The sequence below is a fragment of the Sinocyclocheilus grahami genome, unplaced genomic scaffold, assembly GCF_001515645.1.
Source record: "Sinocyclocheilus grahami isolate Dianchi unplaced genomic scaffold, SAMN03320097.WGS_v1.1 scaffold50.1, whole genome shotgun sequence".
NCBI lineage: Eukaryota > Metazoa > Chordata > Actinopteri > Cypriniformes > Cyprinidae > Sinocyclocheilus > Sinocyclocheilus grahami.
This window is the reverse complement of record NW_015505229.1, coordinates 1,207,166-1,226,072: the sequence shown is the minus strand read 5'-3', so window position 1 is coordinate 1,226,072 and position 18,907 is coordinate 1,207,166. Positions and strand designations below refer to the sequence as shown.

Here is an 18,907-nt window from a genome sequence, read left to right as displayed (position 1 = left end):
ACTATCCCGACAGTTTTACTGATGTGGAAACCCTTTCCCATGCTTCAGCAATGACAGGATGAGAGGAGTGAAACTGACATATGCTCAACGTTTTATTTAAGGCATGGGAAGATTCTCCTCCCACATGAATTAATGGCTCATCCATTAACACAGCACAGCTCCAGTGTACTGTACAAGAGGGCATCTAGAACCTCAGGGTTTCAGAGGGTCATTGATACCAGGGTTATCGAAAGGTGGTAAGGCCACATATTCTGTTTTGAAAATACAATTAAGGCATTATGGGAAGAGGGCAGGCTGGCAGAGACAGTGTTATGATCTGGGCAATGTTCTGCTGGGAAACCTTGGGTCCTGGCATTCATGTGGATGTTATTTTGACACATACCACCTACCTAAAGATTGTTGAAGTCACACATACACTCTAATGGCAGTAGGCTTATTCAGATAATGCACCCTGGCACAATGCAATATTTGTTCAGGAATGGTTTGCTGAAAATAACAAAAATTTTAAGGTGTTGCGCCTTGGATTCCAAATTTATAAGATCTCAATCCGATTGAGCGTCTATGGGATGTGCTGGCCTCACCTCGCAGGACTTGAAGCATCTGCTGCTAATGTCTTGGTGCCAGACACATTCAGAGGTCTTGTGGGGTCTATATTAGGCAGGTGGTTTTAATGTTGTGGCTGATTAGTGTATATGCATAATACATTTGTATAAATATATTTTCTGGATATACAGCCATTTTTGCATATATAAAAAAAACATTAATAAAGAAGTTATACATGTAGATTTAAACAAAATATTAGTGATTAGTGCAGATCACCCGTGGGATCTATTCTTTTTCGTTTGATTTTGAATCAGATGTCCCACTCAGAATCACACACTATGGCAGGTCATTCTGAAAGGGAATCTAAGTGCACTGTTGTCAATAAAACAGTGTGACTGGACCAATAAAAAACTGAATTTCATTTGATGCCATAAACCTGCACTTTAAAAAGAAGAACAATATCCTCAGAAGCATCAGTTTGTGCAACTGCTGGTACAGACACTTAATTGCTGGCATAACTGTTAAAGGATAACTAAACGTCACTGTACTGTTTGAGCGAAAAAATACAGTTTAACCTTAGTTTAGCTAAATTATCTTGTGTTTACCAGGAGCAAAGAACGGGATTAGTAACAAATGAACTTGTAAAAATGCCTCTCTCTGTGGTCATCAAGCAGAACTTTTTTATAGTTGGACATTCTAAAAACTGTAAAATAAAAGATGAGAGTAATACAAAGATTTGGCCTTTGGAATACGTGTATTTTTTATGGTGGAACATTGTACCAGGGGTGACATTTATTATTTAGAAAAATTATTCAGAAAAATATAGCCAATAACACAAGTTCATTTGAAAATGCATGTGTAATGATTATCAGTCTTTATGATATCCCACCCTCATCATATTAACCCGTTATCAGCTATAAATGAGGTTATCATCAAAGTCACCAGACTCCATAAATCTTACCTTAGCAATCTCAAAGCTATTATGTTATCAATTTTTGTTTCCCCATGTCATAAATTATTTTGGACACGCCAAGATATAATTTTCATTTCCAGAATGCAATAAATAGTTCATTTATTATATTACATTAATATTTTATTTATTTGTGCAATATTTATGTCATCATTAAGACTCCGCAGTGACTTCCCCTTTCTATGAAAATCGTCTTGTTTTATAAATTGATTAAAATGAAGTCTTGCTAAATATTCTGCATCTTCAAAGTCAGAAGAGATGGAGTTGATGACTTCAGATGTCATCTGATGGCTCTTGACCTTTGATAGACCGCTATCTTTAAAGATAACATATAGTATCTGAGACTTCTAGATATGCTATCATTTTTTCAGTTGTATGATGCAAATGTTATCTTTGATCTCATTTTTGTTGACTACACCTTTGAGGACCTCCTAAAAATGCAATAAAGTTTATTTTATAACACTGCAAACTCATGACGAAACCATCAATGCAACCATGATTTGTCAAAAATTTGCTGATGTACTGTCATATATGAAACAGACCTTGCCCTGTGATTGTTGATGCGAACAAAAAAGATTCAATAAGAGCACAAAATGATATTCTACATTTAGAACTGGTGACACTGCAGATTATTTGTGACAATAAAGAACATTTAACATGAAATGTCGAGGAGTAAATGATAAGATCAAATATCACGCTTTGGAAACGAAAAGAAGTTCAAGTATCAAGCTCATACTTATCTCCAAAATACAATGTAACCGTAAGATATTTACAACCTTGAAGAACCCTTTATTCATGGTCCAGATCTGTTTTAATTAATAGTAATAGTAATTAAATAGTAAGACTTGAATTTGGACAAAAACATATTTTTAATGACAGAGTAACATTTAACATAAATTATTAAAGCGTAACATTAGTAGTCGGTCTGTTGGCATAAATGACATGTTAGTACAGTATTGTGGAATTTTGCTACATTTTGCTTACATCACAGACAAAACACAAAACAACACTATAACCGAAAACGGTTTGTCTACAAACCAAAGTCTGAAATTAAAAAGGTACATTGCAAATGATTGGACCCTGTAGTGTGCTCCGGACTTTTAAGAGTCCTCAGGTGATGGTCAGTCATAAGTCCATAAATGGCTATATCTACAGTATCTATGGCAATAAATGTCAACACACAATAACAACAAAAAACGATCAGTCATGCAAACTCAAAACGGGGAGAGGCTGGGCACTTTTATATTGATGTCCCCGATATTAATGTTACGGGGTATTTCAGGAAGGTTCATATTTTTCACAGCAGAAACAGCTCGTGCTGGTGCTGCAGACAGACCGCCCTGCAGAAAAAAAACACACAAAAAATATTTTATCACTATTATTATTAACCTCAACATTCTAGTTTTTTCCATGAACTATCATACAGGATTTACTCAGCATTAAATTGAAGCCCAAACTTGGCTCATGAACAATATTCTGTAACCCAATCTAATAAGTCCAGTGAAAATGTTAAGGGTACAAGGCTAAACCCAGCCCAAAACAAGATTTTATTTGAATTATTATAATATACATAATATTATATTTTATTTAGAAAAGTTATCTATACACAAAACCGAACTTATACAAGAAAAACTACTTGTGACCCGGCCAGACTTGTTAAACACTGCATTTTGGTGTCAAAGTACAAAGTACGGTAGAGTTTATGAACCACCACCATCCCGTTTCTACAGTCTTTAACCAAATGTTGTGGATGGATGTTGCTTTGATACTCTTGTATCGTCTTGTGTAACATTTCCTCATTTTAACCCCTTCCATGTATACGTAAGTGCGTCTAGTGTTGTCAAACATTATTGATCGCCTCGCCTCCAGATAGAATATCAGGAACACAGTGACTGTTAATCACTGATATCGGCCCAGACACCTTTCACCATTATATGATATCATTATAGGCCTTTCATTTTTGATACAGCCAAACGATTTGCAGGAAAAAGAAAGTGATGCTGAACAAGACGTAAAATGTCTTTTGAAATATCGTTCATGTTTTTTACAAACATTCCCAAGGCCCTGTTAATGTGTACAATACTATTTACCCTGATTCTTTAAAAAAAAAAAAAAATAGCATGTATGTATCACAGAAAACTATTTAAAAATGTCCCTTCCTGTTTGGATTGAGCCACAACAATGAATGTAAAAGATGTCTGAATAAACTGGAGTGACTACCGGTTACTCTGTTAATGTGAACTCGCCTCTGATTTCTCCATTCTGTTCTGCAGCTCGACTTGGGCCACTATTTCATTCATGTTCGTTTCCAGAACCATTCCACCCATGACAACTTCCTGGAGAATGTAATGAACCTGGAATAAACAACAAAAACTTCAACCTTCAAACCCTTGTTTTTCATTAGTAACTTAATACAATAATGATTCACGACTAAACTGGCCTGAGTAACAAAACACATTTCCCAATTTGAATCTGTTTCTTTAGGGTACATTATTAGCAAATATTTATAATATTTAAAACATTTTATCACTGGCGTCATCGCAAATGAAAAGTATCAGTTCAGAAAATCATTTGGTCCTGAATCGGATCACACTGGTTTTGCATAATCTTTTTGATTCTCTAAAAAAGTCATTTATTTGTGAATCTGAGTATGCTGGTTACACTGTATGTTTTGATTCATTAAAAAGAACCAGTTCATAAGAGACACTTGTTTGGGAATCCAGTTATACTTATTTAACTGTATGATTTAATGTACTAAAAGAACTGCTTCATAGGAATCATTTGTTTGTGAATCGGATGGAAAATGCAATTCATCAGAAAATCATTATTTTTACGCAAACAGCTCAGCTGACCAAATCAGAGCATTAAACTGAGACCATAACCCTAAAAATACACACAAGCACAGGACTACTGATGCGCATTACCAAACATGTTACACATGGCTTACTCAGAAACAAATATGACAAGTTACCATAAAGCCATACATTGCCATTTCCAAGTAATTCCTTCCACTCATAAAACATTATTACTGATTAGATAACTAACAAAAGCAATGTAGTGCACACTTCTGTCATGAACAAATTTTACAGTGGTGCCATAATCCAACAGGCAATTATCAGAAAGAGTATACTGGCTTACATATAAACTTTCCCTTATATGCTGGATTGAATTATGGTCACCCCCAATTATTCATGGCCTGATGAGCATTAAACAGCACCAAAGAGCACTTTTTGGTAACTTAGGAGATAAGAAGTTATATGCGTCATTATGAAAGGAGCATCATGAACTAGTGTTATTTTAGTATCGTGATATACTATAATGGTTTTTATTAGCGTTTTGAATTTGTTCTTTATTTTTATTTCCATTTTAAAGTAGACAAAGTTTTAGTAATTTTGTTGTGCTTTTGGCCCTTTTTTTTGTTATGTCTATATAGTTCTTTTTCATTTTTAGTTTTTTTTTTTTCCTAAATGAACAATTTCGAAATGATGCCTTGCTGAAATAAGTTTAAGTTTATTTTCTTTTATTTCAAGTAACATTTTTGTTAATGGTTTTAGTTTTCATTTTAGTTTTAGTGAACGATAATAACGGCTGAAAACTGACCTTATCCATGTGAAAAATTAAGTCCAGTTCACACACATTCTCAAAGCATTTGTCCAGGGTTTCCACAAAGACCTGCATGACAAAATTATACACAATTGTGAATAACAACATGTTCTTTCAGCGAGATTTTCAAAAGACTCGTGTAATGTTTCAGGTCACACACACACACACACACACACACACACAAAAGAAGCAAATTAACTACTCATGCACAAAAGTACTATGGCTTTACGGCATTGTATCAAATGGCAATACTACAGGTAATATGGAATTAGTATGGTCCAGTGAGAACTAAAGCATCCTGCTATGTCAAACAACCATTGCACTAAAACAAGTGTTTTAAACCCTGCCTTGTCTTTATGTACATCTTCAAAAAAAAAGCTAATACCTGAATACAATATGAGAAACATTACCTGCCCCCTTATGGCTGTAGGCCAGAATTACAGCATGCAAATTGCAGTAAGTTCACCTGTATGAGATCTAGAATCCCCAGCTCGCTCTCTGATGAGTCCACACAAAACACAAAGTACAGGGTGGCATAGTGTCTGTAGATCAGCTTGTAGTCAGAGCCTCCGATCAAACTAAAAGCGAAGAGCAAAACTAGAGTAAATAACTTCTGAGATATATTGAGCACCTGTCTTTATACTGTCCTAGATATAGAGATGCAGTTGACAATCATAACAGTAAGCCCTTATGTGTAACATTATTATGCATAAACCCTTCTGTCACCTTCCGCCCTCCAGAAAATTGCAGACATTGTCGTCTCTTTTGGACACCAGGTGAAAGGTCTCCCTAATGATCTGTTGTTGCATGTCTTCTGCCTGTGAAAGAAATATTATAAATTGATGTAAATTAGTTTTACCTTGGATCTTCACATGAACTCATATTCAAATAGACAGTGGAGCGAATGAAACACTAGTGGTTTAACATTATATGAAAATGACTATTATGAATATGATACAGATTACTACACTTATGTAGTTTATACACATATAATAAGCAATAAACAAAATGAAGAACTGAGTTTCCAGTAAGAAGCTGAGAAGGCATTTAGACGAAAATAAATATTCCATATCATAAAACATTATATTATGCACAAATAATTTATCTGAAGCTAATGCTGTATGTTCAGCTATGAAATATTGAGTAAAAGACAGATAATTAAATTAATCTGCTGGTAGTGTCTCAATAGTAAGAATGGCATTAGCTGGCAAATGCAGTTTCAGTGTCTTTTATGCACTTATCTTACAAAATATTGGTAGAATCTGATGAGCCTGGGTTTCCCATGGTTATTAAAAATGAGAATAGCCTTGATCATCCTTGTCGGGTTTACTCGTTTTTAGCTAAGCTTCAGCTTGTCAATAAAAAAGGACTCTAAGTACTCCCGTGTCACGTGATTTCTCTATTATAAAAGTCCTTGGAAAAACAGCTAGAGGGAAGAAACTGTGTGTGTGTGTGTGTGTGTGTGTGTGTGTGTGTGTGTCTTTCAACTTTGTTCATTGAACATTACGAATATTTGTTGATATTCAATTAAAATGTACATATAATCCCATTATACTTTGCAAACTGTGACTACCGTGGTCAATTTTGAATGACGAATTTATGAGCAGAGGACTTTTATTTTGACGCGCTCACGGCACGCTGCGTGAACCGGAAGTCCTGCATCTCCTCTTGTCGCATCACTCGTGTGTCGTGTCTGTCAGCTAGCTGCTACTTATATAAACAACCCAAATTAGAATATGAAACATTTGACAGGAGAGTGACAATAAGCACGCGCTGCATGAGGAATGAGACGGTCTTCATTCGCTTACGGTTGTAAACTGCAGTAAAGAAAAGTGTTTTGGAAACGCTGCTGTTTACATTTATACAAACTGTTTTTTTTTGTTGTTGTGAAAGAGCGCGTTGTATTTGTTGGTAAGTGCATCCTCGTGAGCTTTTTTTTAATCTTTGCTTTGTCAATGCGTTATTGCTTTAATAGATAACACCTTTGTTGTATTATCATTTTATTGTGGTCATTCAATTGCATGTTTAATTTTGTAATTAATGTTTATATTTTATGTTATTTATATTGTGGGGCAGGGTTCCTCAAATCTTGCCCTGGAGGGCCAATGCGCTGCAGAGTTTAGCTCCAACCCTGATCAAACTCACCTACCTGTGATTTTCTAATGATCCTGAAGACATTGATTAGTGGTAAGTGCATCCTCGTGAGCTTTTTTTTTATCTTTGCTTTGTCAATGCGTTATTGCTTTAATAGATAACACCTTTGTTGTATTATCATTTTATTGTGGTCATTCAATTGCATGTTTAATTTTGTAATTAATGTTTATATTTTATGTTATTTATATTGTGGGGCAGGGTTCCTCAAATCTTGCCCTGGAGGGCCAATGCGCTGCAGAGTTTAGCTCCAACCCTGATCAAACTCACCTACCTGTGATTTTCTAATGATCCTGAAGACATTGATTAGCATGCTCAGGTGGGTTTGATTAGGGTTAGAGCTGAACTCTGCAGGAAAGTGGATCTCGTGGGCCAGATTTGAGGATCCCTGTTGTAGGGTGTGTCTCTAAGAAAAATAGATCCAGATGTAAGTGAGTTAGAAAACATGTTCCATTGTAACAACTGTGGGGTTTGTGATCACACTCCTCTTAAGTGACCTGAAGTCATGGCCAAAAGTTTTGTGTTTGGCAAAGTGTGCTGTTTAAGCTGTTGTGGTGTTCATTCACATTGTTTGTAGATTGTTGTGCAGAGTGATCAGATGCATTTGAAATAATTGCTAGAAGCTTCATTGGCCAAAAAAAGGAACTTTTCACAATAAAACAAATTTCACTGTTTCTTGATCCTGACGAAATGAGCAGCTAACATTAATTGAATAATCATATCAGCAGCACGTGTGAAAGAGTACTAGTCAGGTGAAATCACTATCATACTAATTAGATTGTAAGAGCAGACTGATTGCTATAAAAGGAGGGAAGAAGCGCTTTCTATCATTGTGTTCTTGTTAGCAGTGGTTATTACTTCTAAAGAAACTCGTGCAGCCATCACCGCGCATCAAAATGGCCTCGCATGCAAGGAAATTGCTACAAAGAATATTTCACCTGAAAGAACCATTTACTGGATCATCAAGAACTTCAAGGAGAGAGGTTCGACTGCAGTGAAGAAGTCTTCAGGACGTCCCAGAGTGTCCAGCAAGCACCAGGACCGTCTCCTCCTGAGGAGTCTGCTACGGAATCGTGTCTCCACCAGTGCAGAGCTTGCTCAGGAATGGCAGCAGGTTGGTGTGAGAGCATCTGCAAGCACAGTGAGGCCAAGACTTTTGGACAACGGCCTGGTATCAAGAAGGGCAGCAAAGAAGCCACTTCTCTCCAAGAAAAATGTCAAGGACAGACTGAAATTCTGCAGGAAGTACAAGGATTGGACGGCAGACGACTGGAGCAAAGTTATTTTCTCTGATGAAGCTCCCTTCCGACTGTTTGGGACATCTGGAAAATCGATTGCTCGGAGAAGAAAAGGTGAACGCTACCGTGAGTCCTGTGTTGTGCCAGCAGTGAAGCATCCTGAGACCATCCATGTGCGGGGTTGCTTTTCAATCAAGGGAGTGGACTCTCATAATTCTGCCCTCAAACACTGCAATGAATAAAGAATGGTATCAAAACGTCCTGCAAGAGCGACTTCTTCCGACGATCCATGAGCAATTTGGTGATGATCCGGTTTTCCAGCATGATGGAGCACCATGTCACAAAGCAAGAGTGATAAAGAAGTGGCTCGAAGATCATTACGCTGAAATTTTGGATCCGTGGCCAGGCAACTCCCCGGATCTCAATCCCATAGAGAACCTGTGGACAAGCAGAAGCCCACAAATCGTGATCTACTCCAAGAACTAAGGCAAGAATGGATCGCCATCAGTTAGAATTTGTCCCAGAAGCTAATATCCAGCATGCCAGAGCGAATTGCCGAGGTTTAATTTAGAACAAGGGTCAACACTGTAAATATTGACTCATATTTTTTTTTGCCAATAAAAGCATGATATGCTTATCATAGTTTTTCAGTATACCATAGAAACATGTGGAAAAATAATCTACAAATACTGAAACGGCGAACTTTGCAAAGCACAAAATTTGTCACTGCCAAAACTTTTGGCCATGACTGTACCATTATCATAGTTACGACCTTTAAGGAGTTAGTAACCATAATAAGACGCTCGGATACGAATTTTGGGTTGTATTTTTTTTCATTTGTAATAGCATTCATTTGTATATTAACCTCCATGGTGGTGTAAATTAAAATTATTAACCTCTAATAATGACAATCAGCATCATGTGCGTTTTAAATAACCATTTGTAATAAAAATAAATAAATAGATCCATAAATGCAATAGGATTATTTGCTGATAGTTCTATGGAAGTGATTTAATCCTGCTTTTTACAAACTGCTTCATTTCTTTTCTGTCTTTAATTCCAGCTCAGGACGGACCATCCGTGAATAATCTGCTTCATCTCTTCGTGAGTTTCATTCCTTTGTTCAAGCTTGGATGGAAGTCATATGATCCGTACATCCTGGAACGAGTTTAGTGAGCCCTTCAGTGCTGTTTGCAGTGACGTCTGTAACCAGGCGTTCTGAGGGGTGTGGCAGACATTTATGTGCTTCGCCCCAAGACCTACTTATTCACTTTTGAAACTTCCTTATAACCAACAAAGCCTTTAAAACAGCAGGTTCAACTCATGTTCAAAACGCATTTCTAGCACTTAGAAGAGGTTAGGGCATATGTTACTTTTAAAATGGGAGCTTCTAATGTGAAAAATAATATAAGCGGTAACTTTATATTATGCCTGTGTGTTTTATAACACTTTTGGTTTAGTATTAGTTGAACAGGATTGTGAAACAGCAGGTAGACCAGATGAAATTTTGAACATTTTCCTTGTAGTGTTTTGGAATTTGTACTAGATGGCGCAATTGAATCACATTTGTGTTCATTCTCACTTGCTTCTCTGATACAACTGATATCTATTTGTCTGTCTGTCTAATGTATTTAAAAATGAATATATTTGGTTTGAGTTGAGTTACAGCTTTATAAATTGTTGCTTTTTTTTATATCTCACAGATGTTGGGGATGTGATCCTCTCTCACATTATGGTCTCAGCCACTCATGTGATCATGACTGTCCATCCTGTCCTGGTCCTGCTGCCCGTTATGGGGCTCCTTGTGCTTCCATATGCACCCATGCGTTTGGTAAATGGCTTCAGGATTGTGTCTCGTGTGACTGTGGAAAAACAGGAGAATTGTTCCCTGAGTCTTTGTAAGTCTATCTCTTGTGCACCTCAGATATCCTTTTGATTGATTTCTTTAAATTGCATTTCAATAAGTTTTATTTTTTTTTATCAATTTAATGTTTCTGAATACATTTTCTTGGATTTCAATAACATATTGAGATTACAAAGGATCATGAGGTTAAGGCAGCTACTCTGACAGAAGTATGCCATGCCAAAATATTAAAATGTTTTTGTGTGTGTGAAGAACATTGTTTTCTCTCATTCATATATATATATATATATATATATATATCCAATCTTGATTGGATTTTATTTATATTTGTCATGTAATGGCAAGCATTTTTAACACAAAGAAACTATTTCAAAATTAATAATTATATTCAAATAATATTTAATGCAATAAATATATATTACATAGATAAAGTTTTGTGCAAAAAATTTTACCCAAGTCAGTCATCTTGGTAACTTTAACTTTCTGTTATATCTATCAGCAGAATTTAACTATTCAATGTCATTCAGAACCTGTAAGACATATGGTGCGTTCAGGTCATGTCGGATAGATCGTATTTACGAGTTGAACACACATGAACGCCACCACAAAGTCGTTATTTCGTGTGGGAAACTGAATTTCTTTAAGTCTCGAGTTTCCGAGTTGGGGGCGTGTCGGTGAGAAAACATGTCGGATGCAATGGATGCAGCCAAAGACTATAGATATGCAGCGTCTGTATTGACTGGAAATTTGTTGAAATTATTAAAAAAAAAAATTTTTGTCATGTACAATAAAACTATACAAGTTAAATATACTAAACATTATATTGCATTATTACCATAGAATATATAATAATTCAGCAAAAACACAATGATACACATTCTTTATTCACCATTTTGTAGATGTAGAGTAAAAAAAAAAAAAGGTTGAATTTTATGTAGAAAAGTTAAATCGCCGTCTTGTTCTGACCAAAGTGACTTGAACACACCGGACGTCATAATTACGACTTGTCAACACATAAATACAAACTTCCCAGGAGGACTTGAATGCAACATTTCTTCTGTGGAACACAAAAGAAAATATTTTGAAGAGCCAAGCAACATTAGACCCCACTGACTTTAATTGAATGGACAAAAAAAAAAGAACCACTGAAAGACTATAGATATGCAGCGTCTGTATTGACTGGAAATTTGTTGAAATTATTAAAATTATAATTTTTTTGTCATGTACAATAAAACTATACAAGTTAAATATACTAAATATTATATTGCATTATTACCATAGAATATATAATAATTCAGCAAAAACACAATGATTCACATTCTTTATTCACCATTTTGTAGATGTAGAGTAAAAAAAAAAAAAAAAAGGTTGAATTTTATGTAGAAAAGTTAAATCGCCGTCTTGTTCTGACCAAAGTGACTTGAACACACCGGACGTCATAATTACGACTTGTCAACACATAAATACAAACTTCCCAGGAGGACTTGAATGCAACATTTCTTCTGTGGAACACAAAAGAAAATATTTTGAAGAGCCAAGCAACATTAGACCCCACTGACTTTAATTGAATGGACAAAAAAAAAAGAACCACTGAGACGTTGTTCAAAGTGTTCTACATGTTTTGGAATGACATGAGTCTGGGTAAATGGTGACTAAATTTTTAATGAGCAGTCCCTTTAAGTTTGCAAAATGATGCATTAAGTTTGCAGCATGTGCATCAACTAAGTTCTGTCTTAACAGTTCCGTCATCCTTATTGTTGATCCCTGCACATACATAAGACGAAAAGGAAAATGAACAGATTCGTTTGATTCTTTTCCACTATTTCTAAGAGTTAAACCAGAACTTTCCTTTTTCTTTGTTTCTTTGAGGGCTTGAGAATGAAATGCAATCTGCGTGCTACCTTCAGAGATAAACCCACGTACCTGTGGAGTTTTTTTATTTTTTACAAAAGTAAAGCCATATGTTGTGCTTTGTCTTTTATACATCACGTTTTTCCCTTGAAGGACGTGCACTTTCAAAGAAGACCATGTGTTTCGCATTTAAGATGAAAGGGAGGCCTGGGCTGGCTGTTCTGCTTATGCGCCAGGCACTGCTTCAGCAGGCCATATCCTTCTACAGTCTTCATCAAGACATGCTCTTTTTCTAATTAAATCACTTTCTTTTTCCCCCCTCTCGTTTTGACCACACACGTTGCACTTGACTATCTCACCACCTCTGTAAACGCGCAGACAGCTGAAATGACCCCGAGGCGTGCTGGCTGTGTGTTTGGGGATATAGCAACTGGCCCTGCCCCCGCCCGATAACATGCACATTCGTTGTGGGTATTGAGTTTCTGTACCTTGAATTTTTTTTTTATCTCTTGTGAATGTTTGTTTTCGATTTTTGTTCTGTAACTTTACCTCTTATTTTGTCAGAATTCAGACTGATTTAAAACATTAACTTGTCTACTTTTTAAATTATACATTCAGAACTGGCTCATAAGAGTCATTTATTTGTGAATCAGACTACACTGGTGGTCTTTTTAACTCCCCACATTCAATTTGGTCTGCAACTCGCATTCATGATCCTTTTAAAAGAAGGTTTCTTTTGCCGCAGCACTGATTCATTAGCAACTGTGTCTTATGTAGTTTTGAAATCCATCGAAATTGACTGCAAACAAGGTTTATTTCAAGCAATAATCTTTGATTTTTCAAAAAGAAAGTCCTATTGATTCCTTTGTTCTTCATTTTTCAGGTCCTCGTGGTGAATTCTGTTCGAAGGCTATTTATAGTTCACAATCCGTGTGTTTTCTGATCAGCTGCCCAAATAATACCCAGAATTTGTCTTGTGAAAATGTCACAAATTTCAACGACCTGTTAGCGGAACCAGATGTGAACATAAATGGTAAAATCTTTCCTTGGTTTACCTGCATTTTTATTTTTTGCTTTCAGTGATAGAATTTTTGTATTTGTTTTGTCCATTAACTTTACCTCTTACTTTGGAATGATTTGTCACACTGATACAAAACGGTAACTTGTGAGCTTATCAAAATCTAGAAAGGAATTGTGTGACATTAGTGCAATAACATGGTCCGGAATATTAACCAGATGTCACCATTTACCAACCCAAACTTTGTTTTTGCAGACTCTATCCATCTGGGCAAAAATCAGACTGGTGAATCTGTGCTGTCTTCTGACACCAACTCTTCCCAATCTTCTCCAGATGGTTCTTCACCTAATGTCACAACTAAAGCTGATGACTTGATCTCCAGCACTTCCACTACCACAAATCCGGCCACTTTATCAAACAACTCTATTACTATAGCGGCCACCAACCTTCAGACAACTCCAACAGAGATTGTCACCACAAAAATTGCAATGCCAAAACCACCGATCACAACCTCTCTGACAACACCAGCCGTGACATCCACCACCACAACTACACCTAAACCAACCACGACCAGCCCTAAACCCTCTCCAACAACTACCAGCACAACCACCACCTCCACAACAGTTGCACAAGCCATAATTTCAAAACCACCGCCTTCACCGTCACCATCAGGGAACAAAACGTCCGCCAGCATCACACCATCAGTGCCTACAACAACTTCATCCACTCCTTCTGCAAAACCAGTCCAAACTTCTCCAGCATCATCAGATGAGAAGAAGCCATCACCAACCACACCAAAAACCTCATTGAGCCCCTTAGGAGTGACATCTACACTGCCCAAGGACACTCCCAAAGGGGACCGAGCCGTGATTGAGATGGCCGGAGACCCTTTGACCAGTCACCTGTTGAACACAAGCTCCTTGTTGGCCGTTCTTCTGTTTGGCCTCCTCTTCTTCGTGGTCACGGTGGCGCTGTTTCTCAAACAAGCATACGAGAGCTACAGACGGAAGGAATACACTCAGGTCGACTATCTCATCAATGGAATGTACTCCGATTCGGGGGTCTGACCAGGATTGTGTGGTTTACATTTCAGTATATTTCTTTTTTTCAACGGTTGGTAGCAGATTGACTTTGGTTTGAGACCTCTTGGTAGCACTCAAACATTTGAAAGCCCCATACGACCTCTATATACGAGAATCCAGCTGGTGCTGGAGTGAGTTGGTATGGTGTGCATCTTTTGTTTCTATGCAGATTTAGCTTCCGCGTAATTCTTGGCACATGAAGCTGAAGCCTTAGTATTAACTTAGCCCTCAACCTTCGTTCCACGAATGTCATTATAAGGGATTCATATTGCAATACATGGAAATGTTTTGTCTAATCTGTCATGTCCAGGGTTTCATCTGCAGCTGCTGAGTTGGCTGCAATAATTGCCTTTTTTATGTTTGTCAGAAAAGTTCAGGAACATTCAAAGAATTGTTTATGAATTAATGCCTTTTTTTTGTTTGTTTGTGTGTGTGAGGAATAAATGCCAAACCAGGAATTGTGGCACAGAAGCACATTGTAAAGCAAAGGGAATAACTCAGCCATTGTGTATTTAGTGTCTGGAACAAAGATCAGCTCAGAGGAAGGGATGAAGTATGTTAGTTTGATATGTGCCAAATTGATTTTGTAAGTCTTAATAGCTGCACTGTTAAAAAGATATATAATAAAGAAAAAAACTTACTTTGCACTCTGACTTATTTTATTATGTGTGAAGGGTCTGTCTGTACTTGATGTTACCTTAACGTTGATCCATGACTAGGCTGACACCGAATCTGTGCATCTGGTTTCCACAAAAACTTGAACTTTCATCATGGAGCATGTTTCACTTCCCTTAATTTAATAAAAATATAGTTCAATCCCAAAAATAAGTTGGTCAGCATTTAACTAGCACGTTAAGGAATGTGACATTGCTCTGAGAAAACTAAAAACGTTTTAAGAGCAATGACAATTATACGACATAACCAATATTTCAATATTTGTTAGAATACCATTATTAATGGACTGCAACAAAACAATATTGTTAATATGTATCTTTACACCTTGTCATGAACAACCAAATTATACAGTACTGAATTATATGGGACATCACGTTTACAGTAACGATTGAATCTCATTTTGAATTGGACAACTGACAAACGACTCTTGGTTCAGTGAGGGAGTCCGATATGAACTCACTCAGTAACTAAACAATTCACAGATCAGTGCGTCGGATTCAAGCTGATTTGGAGGTTGTTTGGTGAATCTTTTAAAATGACTCCTTAAAAAGAACTGGTTCATAAGAGTAATTTGTTCGTGAATCAGACATCACAGCTTACATTTAGTTCCTTCGTTGTCGCGATGATATTTGAAATCACATATGGACGCATACAAGGCTTCCCTGGATACATTTTAAATGGTCATCCACTTTTTTTGTGTATTTTTGACCATTTTACTCAGTTTGGAGTCTTGTGAGCCATTTTATTTGCAATTGAGAAATTTCTTTAAATATATTTTATACTACTTTCAGCTGGTTCTCTGAGCTCTTTTTAACACATTTTACCTTGTCTACCATGGTTATTACAAATCAGCACAAAAAAGAAAAGAAAAAACCAAGCAGAAATGGATGCGTAAGTTCAAGGGGACCATCGCCTTGCTTTTGGAGCCAGTGGGCCACAGGTTTCCCATGGTTTCAAAGTTATGAGTATCAATCAGCCTTTGGAGTAAACAAGATGCCACTCATAAACAAGCCACATCTGTCGGCCAATAATTGCACCTTGGAAACGTGCACTGCACATTGTCTAATTTTAAAGGTCTGGAAGTTTAATTGGCAGGGCGCAAAATAACGAGTTGGAAAGAAGGTGGGCCGACACCTTTACAACAAGCTCACCGGGGGACGGTTTTGTTTTGGCGGGAAACACAACAAGAGTCATGTGAAATGTGGATTTTATTAGAGAAGCACAGGATGGAGTATGGAGTCCATCGTTATCTTCTGCAGGCGGTTGTGCAGCTAGTTTCTGACCTGATCTGGCCTGAAAAAATGTGGTATCATTACCACATTTCTTGTTGAGCACTGCATTTCTGTAATTTCCAAAGGAATTGTCTCAGGCCTCAAAATTTCCCAATCTCTCACTTTCTTTTGGCATTTCACATCCTAGATTTTGACTTCATGTCAAAAGAGAAACAATGCAGACAAATGTCCAATAAAACCGTTAACCTCGCTTTCCAAACACAACAGTGGGCCTCTCATTTGTTTTGATGGTTTGGTATTGATACTAGGTATTAGCCGTTTATTTGCTACAACTTTCAGCAGAATATCCTTGTTTTCCTTGGTTGTGTAACTAAGTGGCAGACCCATATTTCACCACGGCTTCAGGCTGACTATGAATTTCCAGTGAGAAATAGGTAGCAAGCAACGGGGTTATTACGACACACAATGACATGATGCCTCTATAAACCCGAACTAACACGAACAAAGATTAATAAATACTGTAATAAATGTATTGTTTGTGTTAGTTAATACATTAACCAATGGAACCTTATTGCAATGCTTTACAAAACTGGTAAAAAGGAAATTAGAGCATATAACATTGTATGTAAATATGACATTGTAGCATAAAATTTTATTTTTCCTTTGAATATTATTAATATATAATTTTGTTGCTGTATTATGCTCCGGCACTGGTTTAATTATTTTTTATTTTTTGCAATGGATGATTCTCATTGTATTGTTCTTGGTTGTGGCATTAATAAAAAAAATAATAATAATAATAAAAAAAAATATTCCACTGGGTTGGAAAGGTCAATCCCACTTGATGACGTCGATCGGTTTCCGCTGTCAGTCAGTCATTGCCCTCCTCGTGCCTCCTCTACTATCGCTAGAAGAGTCGCTCGGGCGAAAAAGAAGTCTGACTGACCGACCCACGGACTACAAACTTTCTCCTAACACCAATACCTCGAAGAAATGGAGCTGGGATTATGGAATTAAAGCAAGGAGCGCTTGCGATGGAGATTTTGTTGCTGGAACTGCTGCTTTGTTGTAGTCTGACGGTGATTCGTGGTGAGTAACAGAGTTTCTGTGGAGTTTCTCCTGAGGTGTTGAACTCGGTATTTCACCGCGAACAATGTGATACATAGTAAAACGCAAGAGCGCGAGACAAACTTGCGCACGGTCGGCTGTGCGTAACTTTTACGTGTTTTGTTTTGTTTTGTTTCGCACGGGCGTGTATTTTGATCGTTTACATATTTAGAAATGCAACTGTAGTTTTGAGAGCAAAGTTAAGTCTGCGTAAAGTTGAGCTGCTTTGAACCAAATGATAGTCTGCGGTGGGTTTGTTAACAGAGATGTGTAGCCTACGTTACTTCTGGAAGTTGAGTTGAAGCTTTAAAACTAAAATCAACTGTTTGTGATGCCTGCTGGAAGCATTTGACAATGTTCGGTCGGAGTTTTTAAGCTCACAGGTCTTGTAAACTGCTCTGGTTGTGTGTTATGGAGGCCTCGGTGGTGTCGGATGTCAAACAGCGTGGAAAAAGTGCAAAATTATTCAATTGACTTTTAAAACTATTTTAAAGACGGCTATTTTACCTGGCCTTCATCCGAATAGCATTACTGACAATTCAGTGGATAAGCTAACGTTGCAATTTCAGCCCAAAAAAACACTGCTGACGTTTATTAAGAGTAAAACTTTTCTTGGTACCACTTTATAATAACTTTCATAACCTGAACGAACATCATTAGGGCTTAAAGGGACAGTTCACCCAAAAATGAAAATTCTGTCATCATGTACACACCCTCGTGTCGTTCCAAACCTGTACGAGTTGCTTTCTTATGTCGAACACAAAAGAAGATATTTTGGAGATTGCTGGTAATCAAACAGTTGGTGGTTGCCATTGACTTCCATAGTAGGAAAAAAAAATACTATGGAAGTCAATGGCAACCACCAATCTTCAAAATATCTTCTTTTATTGTCGACATAAGAAAGCAACTCGTACAGGTTTGGAACGACACCACGATGACAGATTTTTCATTTTTGGGTGAACTGTCCCTTTAGCAGGTAATTAGCTTGAAAGTTAGAAAACTGTAGTTCAGTCATTCTTGAGAAGTGGGACAAAACTGGGTGCAAAATTGAAAAAATAAAACCTCGTACTCCGACGAATGAAACTACATTCATGTATCTTATATGTACTAAGCTACTGAGCTATGCTTTGAAACAACCTCCCAACTTCTATCTTTTTTTACCTTGGACTGTGTAATATAATTTCAACTTTATCTTTAACAGCATTCAAGATGGTTTTTAACATTTTCAAAACACATTCTGGTGTTAGCAGACAGATTACACTTTCACATGTGACCAACAATTCCACAACAAATATAAAATATCATAATGAAATATTATCAAAATATTCAACTGACGGAGGTGACGAAAAGCTGAATTTGTAGTCATTTGAACTATCAGATACATTGAATCAGTCCATTACTGTATTAAAACAAACACAACAAACAGTGAGTATGTTATTGTTTATAAAGCTTTTATTCAAGAGTCACATTGAAGTATTTTGATATATGATTGGAACACAAAACCTTATGGTGGTGACATCTGACGGTGTTGACAAATTTGGCATTTCTTTCACAAAACCAATGGAGTTCATGT

At 36.9% G+C, this 18,907-nt stretch overlaps 3 protein-coding genes across 3 annotated transcripts in view; 2 read left to right on the top strand and 1 right to left on the bottom strand.

Moving 5' to 3' along the window:
* Positions 1–2,375: 2,375 nt before the first annotated feature.
* LOC107583118 (AP-3 complex subunit sigma-2) lies at positions 2,376–6,511 on the bottom strand. The gene is made up of 6 exons (XM_016269227.1): positions 6,363–6,511; positions 5,843–5,934; positions 5,583–5,694; positions 5,114–5,185; positions 3,760–3,867; positions 2,376–2,853 (listed from the first exon to the last, which is right to left on the bottom strand). The coding sequence occupies exons 1-6, from the start codon at positions 6,429–6,431 to the stop codon at positions 2,728–2,730; spliced, it is 579 nt and encodes a 192-aa protein (XP_016124713.1). The 5' UTR covers positions 6,432–6,511; the 3' UTR covers positions 2,376–2,727.
* Positions 6,512–6,772: 261 nt separating this feature from the next.
* On the top strand, positions 6,773–14,797 carry LOC107583117 (uncharacterized protein PB18E9.04c-like). Its single transcript, XM_016269226.1, has 5 exons — positions 6,773–7,027; positions 9,569–9,609; positions 10,209–10,403; positions 13,104–13,253; positions 13,494–14,797. The coding sequence occupies exons 3-5, from the start codon at positions 10,238–10,240 to the stop codon at positions 14,303–14,305; spliced, it is 1,128 nt and encodes a 375-aa protein (XP_016124712.1). The 5' UTR covers positions 6,773–7,027; positions 9,569–9,609; positions 10,209–10,237; the 3' UTR covers positions 14,306–14,797.
* Positions 14,798–17,152: 2,355 nt separating this feature from the next.
* Positions 17,153–18,907, top strand: part of LOC107583137 (low-density lipoprotein receptor-related protein 5-like) — a 79,769-nt gene continuing 78,014 nt past the window's right edge. Inside the window, exon 1 of the mRNA XM_016269251.1 lies at positions 17,153–17,316. Coding sequence (XP_016124737.1) covers positions 17,235–17,316 — 82 coding nt within the window. The 5' untranslated portion in view covers positions 17,153–17,234. The remainder of the gene's footprint in view (positions 17,317–18,907) is intronic.

Coding starts and splice junctions, on each gene's coding strand:
- LOC107583118 (XM_016269227.1), bottom strand. CDS start 6,431: ATGATCAAGGCTATTCTCATTTTTAATAACCATGGGAAACCCAGGCTC. Junction 5,695..5,842: donor AATTTTCTGGAGGGCGGAAG/GTGACAGAAGGG, acceptor CTTCGCTTTTAG/TTTGATCGGAGGCTCTGACT. Junction 3,868..5,113: donor TAATTTTTCACATGGATAAG/GTCAGTTTTCAG, acceptor TGTTTATTCCAG/GTTCATTACATTCTCCAGGA.
- LOC107583117 (XM_016269226.1), top strand. CDS start 10,238: ATGGTCTCAGCCACTCATGTGATCATGACTGTCCATCCTGTCCTGGTC. Junction 10,404..13,103: donor GAATTGTTCCCTGAGTCTTT/GTAAGTCTATCT, acceptor TTCATTTTTCAG/GTCCTCGTGGTGAATTCTGT. Junction 13,254..13,493: donor ACCAGATGTGAACATAAATG/GTAAAATCTTTC, acceptor TTGTTTTTGCAG/ACTCTATCCATCTGGGCAAA.